Source organism: Ambystoma mexicanum, chromosome 2p (assembly GCF_040938575.1).
Source record: "Ambystoma mexicanum isolate Mex_15411 chromosome 2p, UKY_AmexF1_1, whole genome shotgun sequence".
Lineage (NCBI taxonomy): Eukaryota > Metazoa > Chordata > Amphibia > Caudata > Ambystomatidae > Ambystoma > Ambystoma mexicanum.
The window spans coordinates 656121273-656138691 of record NC_090923.1 but is presented as its reverse complement, the minus strand read 5'-3'; the positions used below and the strand labels follow the sequence as shown (position 1 = coordinate 656138691).

The window sequence follows — 17419 nt, the reverse complement described above, 5'->3', positions numbered from 1 at the left end:
TGTTGCGAAGCTTCCCTATTCCTTTGAAGATTTTGGGTATAGGTTGTTCACCATTTCAACGGGGTTTATATATTTGTGCACCATGATGTTGTACAGAATGTGAATGAGGCCCATGTCCGCGGCTGCCTTAAAACTAAGGACGCAACCACTGTCAGTCTCGGTGGTTAGTACGTGTATGGGTACCTTCATTTCATGGCCCTTGTACCTACAGAGGCCATTGAATTGTCCCAAACATTTCAGAGGTGTCTTTGCCCTGTATGCATAAATGTCCACGGTTGCCGGGTGTAATTTGGGTTTTTGAGGGAGATCGTTGTAGATCTTTTCGCTTACCACATTTATGGTGGCCCCAGTGTCTATGAGAAATTCGGTGGGCTTTTCCTGGAGTTTAATGATGAGTGTTGGGCTGTGGGCGGTTGCTGTGGGGTTTCCTAGTGCATATACGTATGCTTTCCTCTTCTGATCGCTCCCTGATGAGCTGAGGTCAGAATCTGTGGGGGACTGTTCCACCAGGTATCGCACGTGTCGGCGGGACCGGCAGTCCGTTCTTGGACGCATGGCTTGCCTTCTCCTTTCCCTTCTCCTTTGCCGGTCTTCTCCTGACTCTCTGTCTCGCTGATCCCCTGCCGGTTGATTTGGGGTGGTCCCTGTGGCGGGGATCTGATTGTTGCCTGTGGACCCTCCGTGTCTGCTTCTTGGGCGGGAGGTGTTTTCCCTGGGTCTGTCTCTACCTCGGTCGCGGAACAGTCTGCACACTGCCTTGAAGTGACCCTCTTCGCCGCACGAGGTGCACCTTTGGCCTATGGCTGGACATGTACCCTCATGTGGATATTCAAAGCCACATTTATAGCAGAAGAGTTCTTCGGGTTTTCTTTCCATTTGCAGTTTGTTGACGTTCTCCCCTATGGTGGTGTTGCTGAAACTTTCGACCTGGGAGTCGATGGCTCTCTCTACCCTCGCCAGTGCTAGAATTTCCTCCAGTGTGCGAGATTTCTGCAGCAGCTTCCGTCGAAAACTCTGTGAGTCGCATCTCGAGATGATTTGCGATCTTAGCGCTTCGGTATTTGAATAATTGGCAAAGTCACAGTGCTTTAGTTTGGTGCGTAGTCGCATCACATAGGCGTCCATGGACTCCCCTTTGATCTGCTTGGTGCTATGGAATAGATGTCTTTCGTAATCTACATTGGTATGGGGTGCAAAATACGCCGCTAGTGCTTCTTTGAGGCCTTGGATCGAGTCTATGGAATCCGGTGGCATTTCATCGATTATGTCTCGGGTTGCGGGGCCTATGGCTAGTTTTAGCAGACATACCTGTCGTGCATCTGCGACAGGGCCTGTAGCTCCCATGTACAGGACGAAGTCTCGGATCCATTTGTTCCACCGAGGGCCCATGTTGCTGGTGTCCATTACATCAAATGCTCCCGGCATTTGGGCAGCCAACGTGTCTGGAAGTTGGTGGGGCACATGTTCTGGTGCGTGTGTACCCTGCGCTGGGGGCGCGATCGCCTGTGCCTGCCCCTCTTGGCCATCGTCTTGTCCTGACATGGTGGTGGTGGGGTTTCTGTTGCCGCCTCTGGCCCTCGCTTGTGTGGCGTCCCTTTGGAAGGGCCGGTTCAGGCCTTGCTTCTAGGGCGTGGCCCCGCCTTCTGTCGATGTGAGACGGCTGCCTCACGGGGCACGAGCACTGTCTGCAGAGGGGGGGGCCTTTGACACTCCTCGCGTCGCCCTGTGAGCTCCGTGATGGCCTGCAGGGCCTCCCTCCTGGCTTTGCGTGCCTGGGGCCTTCTGCGGGCTGCCTGAGCCTGCATCGCCGCTGGGCGTTTCTCCGGGCGTGGGCGTTCGGCGCGGATGTCGGGCCTCGCCCGAGGCACTGGCGCGTCGCTGTGGGCGTGTTCTCACCGCCACGGGCCGGGCCGCGCTTATATTGCGCTAGCTGGCAGGGCCCGCTGCTGCGAGCTTCTTCGCTGCATTCGGCGGGCTTCTAGGAGCATTGCCCTTCCCCCGATCTCACCTTCGTCGCCATTGTGGTGGTCTCGCTTGTCATGGCGGGCCTGCTGCGCTAAAGGAAACTCAGGACACGGAGCGTTTCAAATACACGTCCTCTTTATTCTCCTTCTTCCCTGAACTCCCCGATTCCGCCCCCCGTTACATCACTTCCCTTCCTCGTTCCCTCCCGCCCCCGCGTTACTAAGGGAACGTCAACGTGACAGGGGGTATCATTCTCCATGTTGTTCAGTGCTCAACTTGCACTGCAGGAATAAATGTGTACTGCCCGGGCTGCTGCTACAGAACAGTGGCAAACGTTGCCTACCAGCTCTCTGTGATTATTTTCTGTGAAGTTAGATAATTGAATTTGGTGTTAACTTACCATTCACAATTATAAATGTTAAACATTTGAGCATCTTTCCATGTTATGCTGTTTCATGGGTTGTGCATTTGAAAATGCTCCAGTGGTGGCAACAATGTATGTTTTGTAATTTCCTGTGATTTCATTCTTATGCTATGTATTATTTTTGAAACTTGAAAAATCCTACATCTTTTTGCTCACAGAATGTTGGCAAGTATGCATTGGTACATGTTCATTTATTAGTGCAGTTGCATGCGTTACCTAACAGAATAAAGCACGTTTACACCTCCTCTTGTGCAGAGTTTAATTCAAGGACACTACACGCTATTTTTTACTTATTCCCTTATAAAATAATTCTAACCCCTAATACAAGAAATGGGAAAATTGAAATCTTCCGCTTTTAGTGCCAAAATCTCCCTCCCAGATGTTGCAGGATGTTGGCATGTACATGAATCCTGAAGGCGTCGTGCCTGCTTCGAACAGCCGCACTAGATGTCTCACTATATACTTGCTCTATACAAAATTGCATCTACTTCATCTTAGCCTGTAACCTTCCATTACCCACACCCCAGTAGTTATTTACAAGTCTCAACTCGCCCGCTTTTACGCCCATTCACTTCTGTGGGCTTTCACCCGGAAAATAGAAAATCTGGTATTTTCAGGTTGGGAGCTATGTACAACTGTTTCATTTAAGCATGTCACCTAACACACATATTTGTGCAGCAATATTTCCGTTTTCTTGCATCAGAATTTGCAAATCAATGCCCCAGTATCATGGGTGGTCTGCGCATTAGCCACACAAACGTCTCTAGAAAAGCAATCCGACATCGCGCTTAAAGCTGGAATGGCAACGCTTCTGATCGCTCTGGAGGAATCGGGTGCCATTTTGAAATAATCGTGGCTTGAGCTAGCTGAAGCATTTCGGATTACAGATAATTTGCTTTTTCCCAACGTTCTGGTTTTGCCCCGTATTTGCGATTGTATTACAGCCTTTTAAATGACACCAAACACACAAGGGGAATCGACTTCGGTCAGTTTTCACTTTATTTCTAAAATGTCCTATATTTCTAAAATGTCATAAAATGGCCGCCATTTACGTAATAAGTCATTGGGTTTAAACTTCTTGTTGGCGATTACCCAATGAGTCTAGGGGGGAAGATTCAGTTAACCAATCAAAGTATGAAAATTGTTATACGGGTTGTAAGCGACATCTGTTCTAACCAATACTCTTCAAGCGCCACCTTCTGACGAAAACCCATTGTGGTAACCAATCATAGAGAAGGTTCGCGAACGACGGTTCGCCTATTCAATGAGAGTTGGTGGTTCGTCGCCTAATACTGTGACGTTGGGTGAGAGGCGGGCATTAGGCCTTTTTTCTAACGGCGCCATTTTACGCAGCTTTCACTTCGGCACCGGCAGCAGTTAGAGAACATGTCATCTCAAAGCCGCTATTATGGCAACGAACGTGCCCCCAAAAGGCAGAAAACGGATGGTAGCGACCAGAATACCGCCGGAGGGGTAAGGGCTGCATTGCACATTCTGGGTAACCTTTTATTGTATGTAAAAGAAATGGACCATGCGTGGAGGTAGAGCTCGTGGATTAGGCGTGGGGGAGGGGGGTGTGGATGCGAAAAGGGACCAGCAAGTTTGGTGCTAGAAGTAAGGCCAAAAGCGAGAGTCGAAGGGGACGCCACTTCCTTTGTGGCAAAAGCAGGTAGTGGATGGGCTATTGTGCCCCCCCCCCGAATGGGAATGATCGATGTTTTACGCGATTAGGAGGAGGACTTCGACGTGTCTGAGTAAGTAACGGGACGATCTTTTTGTTGAACGAAATGAGCTTTGCAAGTGATTAAAACTGCCCCGGGAATTGAGAAGCCCCTTTCCAGAGACATATTAGAATGTGTAGTGTATTTTCGACATTGCCGGATCGAGTGATTTGGAGGGGTTATGTTCTTTGTGGACGGTTCGAGCTGAATGACCTGCGGTCCTTTCTCCCCTTCAGGATGGTGGTTATGACGATCCCCATAAAACTGCGGCCTCGCCTGTCGTCCATGTCCGAGGTTTGATGGATGGCGTGGTGGAAGCAGACTTGGTCGAGGCCTTGCAGGAGTTCGGACCCATCAGGTAGAGTGTGGCAAATAGGCTTGAAAAATGTTTCACTTCATACAAACGATTCATGTTGAACACCTTCTGAAGAGTATGAGAGTTTTAGGGTATTAGTTGCGGACCATGTGTTAACCAGCTAACTGGTTAGTAGCCTATTAAAATGTCCGGGACAAGACCGTACTAAATAGCCTTGTTTGATAGTTGTGCGCGGTCATGGCAGTCATGCTTGGATTTATTCATTTCTATATTTGTTTCCCTCCAGTTACGTAGTGGCAATGCCTAAGAAACGACAAGCTCTGGTCGAGTTCGAGGATGTAATAGCAGCCTGCAATGCTGTAAATTATGCCGCAGATAACCAAATCTACATTGCTGGCCACCCATCTTTTGTGAATTATTCAACTAGTCAGAAAATCTCCCGCCCTGGAGAGTCAAGTGACGACTCGAGGGGTGTAAACAACGTGCTTCTCTTAACTATTTTGAATCCTATCTATTCCATCACAACGGTATGTTACTTTAAAGCCCGTTTATTGAGCATTTTCTTAAAAGGCTGGCATTTACTCGCGTTGTGATGGCTACAGTAAACGTTTAATAAATGTTACCTGATCTTTTATAGGATGTGCTGTACACCATCTGTAATCCCTGCGGGCCTGTTCAGCGGATTGTCATCTTCAGGAAGAATGGCGTTCAATCCATGGTGGAATATCCTTTTTGTGGGCTTATGTCATATGTCTGAGCACCAGCAGATGTAATGGTTTCTCTTTGCATGTCGACGTCGTGGGCCCGGGAAGCGGCGGTTTGTAATGACTGTTCTATGGCGAATGCATAGAGATGCTCCATCTGTGCATACGGCTTGAAAATGCATAGCCCTGTGGTTCAGCACGCACGCCCCCCCCCCCCCCCCCCCCCCCCCCCGAACTAGTGGATGCCGCCCTCCGTGCACAACATGTATAGACGGCTAAATGCTTAACCCTATGGTGGCCATTTTGACCGATTCCCTTAGCACCCTGATTATATGTCGCTACTATACACAATTGTTTCCAGTGACGCGCAGCTGTTTCGTAGAAAGGGTTTTCATTTGCAAAGCAATTTGGATGCTCATAGTGGCAGTGATACCATGTTGTACCATGCTTTGTATTGTTTCCCTGGCTGTTACTCGGCTGTACACATGATGCAATATCTTATCGGCTAAACTATGACTTGACAATGGTTACCAATATGAACATATCGTTTAATAGCCGCCATCGGCCATTCGTGTTCCCTTAGAGTAACGCCCCGAGTCCAAACCGGTTTGCTTATATAAGGCTCTTCAGAAATTGTCATTAGTGTAAGCTTTATTTAGCTGACCCTGCGACATTTAATTTCCTCCACTTAGGTAAACTAGGTTCACCGTCGAGGTTGTATACTGGTGTCCCTAGTGCTTACCACGCCTTTCTTGTTTAGCGATTATTGTTATGCAGTTGTTTTGATTATTGTTATGCAGTTGTTTTGCCTCGACACGCTGTCCCTTTTCAATGTAACCATATTTTTAGCAATTTATTTTCATTGTGGTGTACGCGGGAAGCTTGTATCGGTTACCTGTGTTGGGCAAACTAAAGTGCGCCATGCCTGTTTAATATTGTCCTTGACTCAAAGAACGTTTGACTCAGTTCAGAGTGCGCAGAGAGCCAAGGCCTCTCTCAATGGTGCCGACATATATTCCGGGTGTTGTACGCTGAAGATTGAATACGCCAAGGTATGTAGCAAGCTAAGTGTTTACTATATATCTACGGGGTATGCCTCAGTTAGGTAACTCTTGATTTGTGTTTTCAGCCAACGCGTTTGAATGTCTTCAGAAATGATCAAGACACTTGGGACTACACCAACCCCAGCCTGAACGGCCAAGGTAACTTGCTTAAACCAGTCCCCCCTCTTCTGGCTGTTTTTATGTGATTATGCCATATTGCTTTGCAAACCTCACTTCATATATGGGTTTTACACACCGTACTGCCATTGCAGCTCCATTTAAGTTCAATTTAGTTACTGTTTCAGTAGTGTTCACAACTTGAAAGATTGGTTCCTTTTCCTGTTGCACGATTAACTGTTTTACTTGCTTTAAATTGGCGACATGATGTAAAACAAGCGCACCCTCCTTTATCGTGGGAGATTCTTTACCGATTTGATTGCATTTTTGTTCTCAACTGGATTTGCGGATCCCCGCCCCTGTATATTATAATCAGTTCTTGAAGTGAAGTACCTTTCGATTTGAAGGAGAATAAATTCAACAAATTGAACATAACTGGTTAAGCAATGGCATTACTTAACAATACTTAACACATGACATTTCTCTTCCAAGGTACATGTTAGCGATGTGCAGAGACTCATGGGCAAGTTGTATGACTACTTTCTTTGGTGCATTTGAGGTAGGGAGTGGTGTGGCTTCTCTATCTGGTGCCCGTCTGAGGGTTCTGGGAGGTTGCCTACTACTCTCGTCCCTCCAAGCTCCTAGTAGACTTTGACAACTTTGCTTCGAGGCAAGCAGGTGGCTATAACTTGCCTCTGTACATCACTAAACACTCAGTGTAGAAAGAATCACTAGTTACTTCCGGCGAAACATTCATCATATGATCGACTACAAAATACATCAAGAACACAACACCGTGATCCAGGAACCCGCTGTTCAGAGGCCGAAAACATGCCACAGCAAACATGTTACAAGCACTGAGATGATGAACACGCCACAACAATCATGTAACAAGCACTGAGATGCCACAGCAGTCACGTAACAGAGAAAGATGCCAAAGCAGTTGTGTTAACAAGCACAGATGCCACAACAGTCATGTAACAAGCACAGTGATGCCACAACAGTCATGCATCCAAAAGTCAAGCAGACTAGGAAACACAGAACCAAGAACTGATCACAAGCCCCGCGGAGAAACCATGCCTAGAGTGGATTAGACCCTGTTGCCTTCCGTCTTGGGATGCTTTTCTACCTCTAAACTTGTCGTTGTTAGAGGCCTGTATCACCTGCTAATCTTTATCGTGGATGAAAGATAAACCAAAGGCACACAGCGTTCGTCGTGTAGCTGGGGGCACGAGCTGGCGCGTGTATACATGTGATAATGGGCAGACACACTTCCCATAACAGGAGACACGCACATGAGCTACACAGCCAGAAGCATCACACAAGAGCAGGAGGCGAGCACGGAGAGACACTCATTAGTACACCTCATCTGATACTTTGAAGACACAAAAGCTGTGAGCCTTTTCAACGCTTTATTCTCATGATTTTTAAAAGTTTGTTATTCTTCTCGCTGGAATGTGCTTCTGACTGAAACCATGTAATGCAGGGTCGCAGTGTATGTTTGATGGGGCGCCATCTCTCAGAACTCTGCTTGCTCACTGAAGCTCCAATGGTAAGAAATGCAGTTTGTAATGGTACTTTGTGCTCGAGCTGTAAGTAAACTTTATTTTTAATTTTTGAAAGCCTATATAAAATTTCTGGTTCGTATCAATAGTAATGTCTTGCTTGCACGGGTGGGGATTACTTATCCACCGAGATGATATTTCTTTGTTACATGGGTCTTGCTTGATACGGGGATAATATTTACCAGAATTTCATTTTGTTTTGAGTTTGTCTAAGCATTCGTAGGAGCTAAAAGTAGAGCTGTTGAGGGCCAGGAGCTTATCTTTAAAGTTGCAATATAATCTGTGATTTTTGCTGGTTATTGGGTCTGAACAGTAAGCGTGTTTGTCTTGAAGGTGCTTTACTTTTCGTTCATTGGTAATTACTAGTTTTATGCTGCTTTTGTAGGGGACCCTGGTAGTAACCCCAATAAGCGGCAGAGGCAGCCACCACTCCTTGGAGATCATCCACCAGAATATAAATCGGGCCCCGGACCAGCACTTGGTGAGTTTATTGACCACTTAAAAAATTGATCTTTTTAAAAGTTCTTTAGATAACCGGCGCTCACGTATACACATTGGAGAGGGGTGATGGGTGCCGTCTTTTATGTGCTTGGCGTGATCTGAAACATTGGATGTTATTGAACGATTACCAGATGACTTATTTCCAGGAGGACCACATGGTGGCTATCATGGACACTACGATGATGGGTATGGCCCCCCAGCTCCTCATTATGAAGGCCGAAGAATGGGACCACCTCCTGTATCTGGTCCTCCCCGCCGGGGGCCACGGAGCTACCAACCACAGTATGGGGGACCACCCCCACCACCTCAAGAATATGGGCCACAGGCTGACTCTGCTGTGATGATGGTGTATGGCCTGGAGCCGTCCAAGATGAATTGTGACCGAGTCTTCAATGTGTTCTGTCTTTACGGGAATGTGGAGAAGGTAAATGGCAGTGACTGTTAGTACACCTTGCTCTAGTCTGTTGCTCGCGAGTTGGGATCTAGACAGTATTGTCTTGTAAATTATCTTAGCACTGCAAGTTTGCACATACCCATACTCCATACATGTGCTTTCTCCAATACTCATATCATATCATAACCTGCCTCGACCATCCCCAGATGCACAACATTGTGATAATTGTGGGGCTGTGGGTGTTAGCAACTTAAGTATAGCCTTTATTATGACTTAGACGGGCCATATGAGCATAAGAATGCTTGAAATGCCGAATTGCCTAACGGGTCTTAAATGTGAGGTTGGTTGAGCTTTGTGGCAAATGTTCCGCATGGATTTAGACTAGAAATGCTATTTGAAACCATGTCTAGGGATGTTCGATTTGGCCCTTCTCTGGCTTTTGTGAACGTCAAAACCACGCGTTCCCCGTGCCGCCAGAACGAAGCTACGTTTCTATATGGATACTACACCCTGTTTTTGTTGTGACCTACAGGTTAAATTCATGAAGAGTAAGCCTGGAGCAGCCATGGTGGAGATGTCTGATGGGTATGCTGTGGATCGTGCTCTCACCCATCTCAACAATAACTTCATGTTTGGCCAGAAGCTTAATGTGTGGTACGTATAGAATGCTGCCATTGACTGTTGTAATGGGGGGGGGGCAGTATCTACTAAATAGTCGAATGAATGTTTCAATTGCGCACCTCCATGCGGTCACCAGACCTGAGCTGCCTCTGGAGAAGCTAGTTTTCAGGCATGTTGCTGATAGTGAAAGATGGTATGACTGGCCATTGGCTGATTTTGTAGATTGGTGACTTGCGCTTTATACGCACCAGGATTCCAAGGCAGTGAGTATTTTAAGCTTGATGTTGGTTTGTTTATGGTACTGCTGATAGTTTCTGAATTGGGGGTTGGAGGATATTGCGTTGAAAGTAACTGTCTTCATAACCTTTGCACTGGCCTTTGGCAATCAGTAATCGACTTAGCAGAAACTGCAGGGATATGCCTGGTGAGTGGCTTCCAGCATAGTTGGCTTGCGAAACTTGAGACGGAACAGCCTAGCCTTTTGCCACCCTCTGCCTTGAGCCTGATATTTCCGCTCTTCCCTCGATCCATCTTTTCCATACCGCTCACTGACTGGCCGCCTGATGTACCCCCGGTGTCTCTCGGGTCCCAGGAACCCCTGCCAGTCCTGCTGCAATTGAAATAAACCCTGAGCTTCTCCGCACTTTCCCAGTCTTAACCGACTGGGTGCACTTGTTCCCATCCCCTGCCTGCACTACATAACAGCTGTCTGTAAATCAATCTGTCCGTCCTTGTCTCGCCCCTTAATGTGCACTTGAAAAACCGCAGAATCGCATTACGGCCTATATGCTGTATATTAACCATATTCACTTAATACGCAAAGACCATTTGCCTCATCGTTTCAAGGGCTGAGCGTCTCTTGCCACCCTCCTTGAACGCTTGCCGGTGTATATGTGCTTTATAAATGAATGGGCACTATAGTAATGAATAATGCCCCCAAACAGTTGGGTGGTCTTCAGTAGGTGGGTTGTGAGCGGCTATGTTGCTCCTTGTGACAGCCTAATGGCGTAGTCGTTTAAACTATATGGAGCGAAAATACAGGAACCACAGCAATAACCTGGTGATTTTGTTATAGTTCAATGTTATAGCGCCCATATTTACATGGCAGTAATAACGAATATCCAAAACCCTATGGCAAGCTTCAATTTTTTGGCTGTTTTGGGCCAGCGCCCATGCTCCACCATTAATGCATGCAACTGGATTATGCGTTGGTCTAAAATATCTGGTTAGTGGTGGAGCATGGGCTTAAGGATTTTACGATGGAGGCTTTTAATGTCGCCAATGAGCTGGCAACTGGACCAACCGAAGGGGTCCTTCATCCTCGGAATACATTTTCAGCACGCTTAATCCGCGATGGATGCAAGGCATCGAAGTTCACGTAGCGTTTTCATCCATGTGCTAGTATTACCAGAAGAGCTTGAGAAAAACTGGCTGCACTATTGGAAGGCCTAACCATGCAAAAACGCGTTTGCAACCATGCCATGCTGACAGAGCTCCCTACAAATCGAAGCCCCTGGACCTGCTCCCCTTTGCATGCACTCAATCTCCGAAATGCATGTGCCTCAGTCATTGCCTCCATTGCATGAATACAAACGCGTTACATAATAGTCTGGGGAGCTCGAACGAACAGAACATGGGTCGAATACCCTATAATATGTAATGTCTTCCACTGGGGAAGGTCTACACCAAAATCGACCACCCCGACGCGTGTTTCGGCCTAATCAGTGAGGTGAAGTTTAACCTTTAATCGGTGAGAATGGAGGAACCCTCCCATAGAACAGCTAAACACCCTGGGTAATCCAGACGTGGACATCGGCTGCCTGGAGAGGCGCAGCTTCACCTCAAGTGGCCCGACTAGCTAGAAACGTTGCTGTTATCTTGCTCAAATGAGAATTGCCTTGCGTTTCGATGCTGGGCTGCCCCCTGTGGGTGGGACAAAGAAAGGCAGTGGGCTGAAACGTGGTTCTGCACCCTCCCCAGTGGGCACATTCCCGAACATGTTACTTAACATAACGTTTCACTTGCCTCTGCTGCATGGGGACACAGTACTGGATTGTTTCAGCCACGCTAGTGTGCAGGCTGAGAACACAATCCGTGCCTAGCCAGACATTCGACCTGTACCGTATGCATTTTTGGGTTTGACGCTTTAGTGTCTTAAGGCACCGAATCGCTAAACCAGTGTATTGGAAAGGTTGACTTTGGGAGCAGTGTATGGTGTTGCCATGGCAACTAAGTCTGGCGATGTAATGGCGAAAGCACTGTTTGGCCTGACACTTGCGTCTAGCATCCGGCTGCTGTTGTGCAAGCTCCGAGTAGGGGCAAAATGACGCCCTTATTTTCATTCGGATGTGGCCGCTCTCTACCCCACCCTACCGCATTCTCTCTACCCACCCTCTTTTCATCCACCAGATCCGCCCCTGCTCTACAACTTGCCTATCGCACGCTACCCTCTCATCCTTCCTAGCATTTGCTTTATTTCTTACCCTCTCACTAAACCTTTTGATCAATTTGAGAAATGCCTAAAGTCGCATGCAGTATGAAAAACTACAAGCAGAAGGTGACTTATGAAATTACTTTCTCAATTATAAAGCCAAGAGGAACATGCTGGTAATGGTAGATTTCCATTCAGGGTGGAACGCAGGACACTTAAAGCTCAATGTCACCATAATGGTTTTTTGTGTGCCAGGATTAAACTTATTTTGCCATGTTTTACCTTATTTCCACCAGTGTTTCAAAGCAACATGGTATAATGGCAGGCCAGTCTTACGTACTTGAAGATGGTTCGTGCAGTTTCAAAGACTTCAGTGGTTCGCGAAACAACAGGTTTTCAACGCCGGAACAAGCCGCAAAGAACCGAATCCAGCATCCAAGCAGCATCCTTCATTTCTTCAATGCGCCCCATGAAGTGACTGCCGATCACTTCGATGAGGTTTGTTCTTTTGTCCTAGAGTGTAGCTTAACTCCAGAATATTGTTACCTGCCTTACTCTAGTGGTTACTGGGCACCATACAATAGCTAGCCTTATAGTTTGGGGCTCCTCTAACTTGATGATTGTCAGTTCTTGTGTTAAAGCTCTTACGTGTAAATGCCCAGTGCACCCATTGCGGGTATTTACTGTAGGCTTAATTGGAGTATCTAAATATATTGGAAAAGCCGTTTTGTGGTTGTCACATTTTTATAACATTTCTTTACCATGTTCTCCCCAGATCTGCGAGGAGCTAGGTGTGAAGAAGCCTACTTCTGTGAAGGTTTTTGCAAGCAAAAGTAAGGAAATGATTCTTGATTATAGTTCTTCAGTGTGGGATAGTCAGAGCTTGCCATGGTTCTATTTTCCACGTTTTAAGTCGGTGGCAACTGATGGGTTAACCAAGTTGGGGGGGGGGGGATACTTCAGTATCGGTTTGTCTTGCCCACTTTCAAAACCCCTACTCATTGCTCAACAGCTTGGGTTGTTTGACTCACATGGCCAATGTACGATATCCGTGTCTTGCAAGTTAGTGCCCCAAATATATATTTTAAAGAAAACAATTACTTTACCTTTCCTCAGGTGAACGGAGTTCTTCGGGATTGTTGGAATGGGATACAAAAAATGATGCTTTAGAAACACTGAGCGCATTAAACCATTACCAAATGAAGAATCCAAGTAAGTTTCCTATGCTTTTGGTCTGGGTATCCGATGAGAAATAATTATATCCATACAGTGGTTCGAAATTTCGAGCAAAAGCTAAAAAAAAAATCTGTGGCATACCTGTACGCAGGAGGTACTGCTGGGTAACGGGAGGTGATGGGCAGTGCACCGCCAAGTAACTTCACTTGAGATTCACACTACGTTAGCATGTGAACCACGAGTGCTTATTGTTTAGAACACCAAGGTAATTCACATGTTTAAGGCAGTTTCAGGAGAAACAAGTAGCTGTTGGTTTCAGGCTCGCCTAGGCTAGAAGCAGGAGCTTAACATAAATAAAGTGGGGCTTGGTGTGCTTGGTGTACACGCGATGCTTGTTCAATTAAAGTGGCTTTTTAGGTAAGTTATTTGGGCAAACTATATGCATCTGACATGTTTGTGGGGCAAGTATCGCAACCTGTTACTTGGCATCAGGAGTGTAGTTAAGATCGTGGGTGGATATCTAGGTTGTATTTACTTTTTGGGTTTGTGGCATTTGGTATTCAGTTGGTCTCCAGGTTATTTGAAACTCATCGAGTTGTTTTTGTCTTCCTCTCCAGGTGGTCCATACCCATATACCCTGAAGCTCTGCTTTTCGACTGCTCAGCATGCATCCTAACTGTTTGAACACCACCCCATCCGTGCCCCCTTGTGACTGTCTTTTTTTAATATAATGGTTTTGTAGCTGGGTGCTAACTGCTTTTGAATGTTTATGGGAGTGTATTTTTTTTTATTTTTTGAGGTTTTATTTGTGCTGCTAGTACCAGCGATGCGTTACAATGAAACTGTTATACTTGGCTCTTAAAGTATTATCCTCAAATTAATGAGGAATCGTCCAGTAAATTAACAGACACTCATTAAACTGTTTTAAAGCTGTGCACCACCTCAGTCTTGTCTCACTTTTCTCCAGGAAGCTACAGCTCCATGCAGACCATGGCAGCCATTTGATTTTATAATGCAGTTTTGCGGGGGGGGGGGGGGTTGGTATTTTATTTATTTGTATAGCGCAAATCAGGCTCAGAGGCTACAGGGGGCATATCTTAAACGGTGGTTACATAGTATTACGACATTTCAGGTAACATTTAAATTGGCATAGTAATCAAACACATTGGTAGTTTGTACAGAAATACATAGGTCATCAGGTTTTGAGAATGCAGGTCATCTGATATGACTAGCCAGCGTTTGGCTTTGTGTTTAAATAGATTCAAAGAAGGATGGTTTCTGATAGTAAGGGGGAGAGCTACAATTTGGCTGCCAGAACTGGGAAGCTAGACCCACCGGCTGTTTGGAGCTTGTATCTAGGGATCAGTAGGCTCTGGTTGAGGGTAGATCTTAGAGATCGAGATGGTATACTGCGTGAACCGTGAGGAAAGGTAGATTTGGGGGGGGGGGTATTCATGCATTTGTAGGTCGGGGCAAGCGATTTTTAGTGAGATCCTTTGGGTGACTGACAACCAATGAGGGTTCTTCCTGGCTTCCGAGATGTGGGCTGATCTAGGGATATTGAGGGCTGCTCTGATGGCGTTATTTTGTATGATCTGGAGTTGGTCTAGGTTGCCTTGATTGATGCCTTGGTACAGTGCATTAGTCTAGTTTGCACATGACCAAGTCCTAGCAAGGATTGTACAGTTATGAGTGGAGAGAAAAGGGCAGCATGCTGTGATCAACTTGTAGATGTAAGCAGCGGCAACTGCATTTGTTTGTCGGTGGAGTTGAGGTAGATTCCGAGTTTTAGTATCTTTGGAAACTTTTATGGAGTTTCCGTCTATTAAAGGAGCTGAACATGGGGTCAGCTTGTTGAAGTCTTAGCTGTGTGCCTAGGATGAGGAGCTCTGTCTTGTCGTCATTGAGACAGCTCATGTTGAGCCATCCCTGTTTGGATGACGGTATGTCATTTGGGGATTTCGAGTCTACCGTAAACGCCTGTGATGGGGGATGAGTATCTGGGTGTCATCAGCATAGTTGGTGTAGGTGACACCCGGAGAGTCCAGCGCATGATCCTTGGGGGACCCCACAAGGGACTGGTGCAGGGTCGGCAGAGGAGGTTGGGGAGAATACCTGCATCTGTCTATTAACCAGGCAGGATTTCGCCTTGTCAGAGGTGGGCTGCCGTTTTCAGGTGGTGCCAGAGGATTTGGTGGTTGACCAAATCAAAGGCAGCAGATAAGTCAAATGGTAATAGCGGGGCTAGTTTACCGGTTTTGAGATCTAGGAGGGCTGTCTCCGTACCGTGCTTGGGTCTGAAGCCGGATTGTCTTGTGCCTCATAGATTGTTCGTTTCTAGGTAGTTCTATATCTGAAGATACGCTGCTCTACGATTTTTAGCAAAAATGGGACCGTCGTGATGGCCCTGTTGGTTGGGACCTCTGGATCTAAGGTAGGTTTTTTAGGAGAGGGATGGCCTATGCATCATGTGTTGGGGACCACTCCCGATTGAAAAGAGGCATTGATAAAAGTGGTAATAAAAAGGAGTGGGGTCACGAGCCGATTCCTTAATGATCGGGGCTGGACATGCATCCCCTTGGCAATTGGAGGGTTTTAAGTTGCAGATTTTTTCAACCTCGAACGGTGAGTCTGGGGTGGTTATTTTAGGTGGCAGGGTATTGCTAAAGGGGAGTATGGAGGGAGTTTTGTTTGGCGTTGACTTTGTATTGCAAAGTGTTATTTTGTTGAAGTGCATTTTGTATAATGCACAAGTGCTGTCTTTGGTGCACACGTCGGAGGGGATTCTAATTCTTTGAGAATTTTAAATAATTCTGCTTGGGATATGCGTGGATTGTCTTTTTTTGGCTTGAAGGATGGCTTCCTTATAGTTGAGATGCTCAGGAGGGAGGCTTTATTAGCTGAGCTAGGATGACTTTTCCAAAGGGCATCAGCCTTGCGCTTTTCTTTGCGCAGAGCGTTAAGCTGTGGGGTGAACCAAGAGTTCAGGTGGGACTGTTTGGCTTTGCGAATTTTTAGTGGGGCTATGCTCTCAGTGGCTTTGATCAGGGTGTTGAAGGCGTCTACTAAGACAGTGGGGTCCTTGTGCTACGAAGCGAGTGTTCAAACAAGGGAGGATGAGGGGAAGCAGTTTCTCCTTGGTGATATCCTTTTTATTTCTGGTGGGTATAGCGGGGGCTATGGTAGGTGTGGGCTGGGGGTTGGTGGCTGGCAGGAGGAAGGTAATAGATGGTCAGACCAAGTGCAGGCTGCGTTGGAGATGTCATTGGTATTGCAATTTACGTCGGCTAACGAGTCGAGCGTTCTACCCTTATGTGTAGGATCACAAATGTGCTGCTGGAAGCCTAGGTTGGAAGGGGTGGTGTAACTTCAGAGGCCATGTGGTCCTTGGGATTGGAAAGGCAGAGGTTAGTCACCTAATAGCAATATCTGGGAATTAGGCTTGGTGTTAGCCGACAAGGTGGAAGCAACATCATCAATAAATGAGCCCAGTGGACCTGGAGGTCTGTATACAAGGTGGAGTGTTGCTGTGTTGGTGGGAGAGGGGGATAGTTTCACTGATAGTGATTCTGCAGAGCTGAATTGTTTGTTGGCGGCAGCTCTCATAGTGATCTTGTCACTATGTATGAAGGCGACTCCTTTAGACCAGTTGGAATGGCGGTCATTTCTAATAATGGTATAGCCCTTGAGGGTAAGGCGAGGAATGGACCAGAGGCGGCATGTAGCCAGGTTTTGGTAATGGCTAGGAAGTCAAGGTTATGGACAGTGAGGTCTGCGATGTCAAGGGCATGGGCTGTAAGGGATCTTGCATTAATAAGGGCTCCCTTTAGTGCTCAAGTAGGGGGGGTGAAAGGGGGGTGGGGGGGTTGGGTGCTGCAGGTAGGTTAGGCTGTCGAGGAGCGGTGTAACTGCGCTGAGTACAAGGTGGTCTGGGCAGTCTAGATCTAGTCTAATATTCCTATGTTGTAGTGTACATGGGAGGTTTGGTTGCAAAGTGCTTGAGCCACAGAGATGGGTCGTTGAGGTAGGGATCCGAGGGAGGATCCGAACAGTGGAGCATGGTGGAGAGACTTGTGAGTTGGAGGTTGTGGTGTGTCTTAAGGATGCTGCAAGGTAACTGCCTGCAGTGAAGGATAAAGATCCTAAAATGACTGTTGGTGAGGTAGAGGCTGGCAGAGGGAATTGACTGCATGTCGTGGTTTGTTCTCAAGCTAAAGGTGTGGTGCCAGGTGAAGGGGTTGCAGTTGATGTGGCAATATCTAGGTACTAAACATTGTTGGCAATGAGGCAGTGATGGTAGCAACTATTTTCGCAATAATGCAATTGGGCTAAAATCAGCAGTACTACAAGATCATTTGAGCTCCATGCAGTGAGGCGTCTAGATTCAAAATAATGCAGTAAGGCTACAAACTGCAGTTCTAAAGATCATATGGGCTCTGTG

The 17419-nt window shown here is 46.7% G+C and overlaps 1 protein-coding gene across 2 annotated transcripts; it reads left to right on the top strand.

Annotated features, from left to right (window-relative positions):
• Positions 1–3648: 3648 nt before the first annotated feature.
• Positions 3649–13918, top strand: HNRNPL (heterogeneous nuclear ribonucleoprotein L). Of its 2 annotated transcripts, none has more exons than XM_069644210.1 (13): positions 3649–3862; positions 4347–4468; positions 4713–4953; positions 5064–5149; positions 6086–6182; positions 6260–6332; positions 8241–8336; positions 8503–8780; positions 9283–9404; positions 12099–12300; positions 12578–12635; positions 12919–13014; positions 13596–13918. In XM_069644210.1, the coding sequence occupies exons 1-13, from the start codon at positions 3776–3778 to the stop codon at positions 13652–13654; spliced, it is 1617 nt and encodes a 538-aa protein (XP_069500311.1). In that variant the 5' UTR covers positions 3649–3775; the 3' UTR covers positions 13655–13918. The 2 variants fall into 2 exon arrangements, with proteins under 2 accessions (XP_069500311.1, XP_069500310.1); XM_069644209.1 differs by having other exon boundaries at positions 3657–3862; positions 8488–8780.
• Positions 13919–17419: the final 3501 nt, after the last annotated feature.

Bases quoted from the DNA above. Each gene is read 5' to 3' on its own strand.
- HNRNPL (XM_069644209.1), top strand. From the start codon at position 3,776: ATGTCATCTCAAAGCCGCTATTATGGCAACGAACGTGCCCCCAAAAGG. The intron at 4,469-4,712 runs GTAGAGTGTGGC...GTTTCCCTCCAG, and splicing joins CAGGAGTTCGGACCCATCAG to TTACGTAGTGGCAATGCCTA. The intron at 13,015-13,595 runs GTAAGTTTCCTA...CTTCCTCTCCAG, and splicing joins TTACCAAATGAAGAATCCAA to GTGGTCCATACCCATATACC.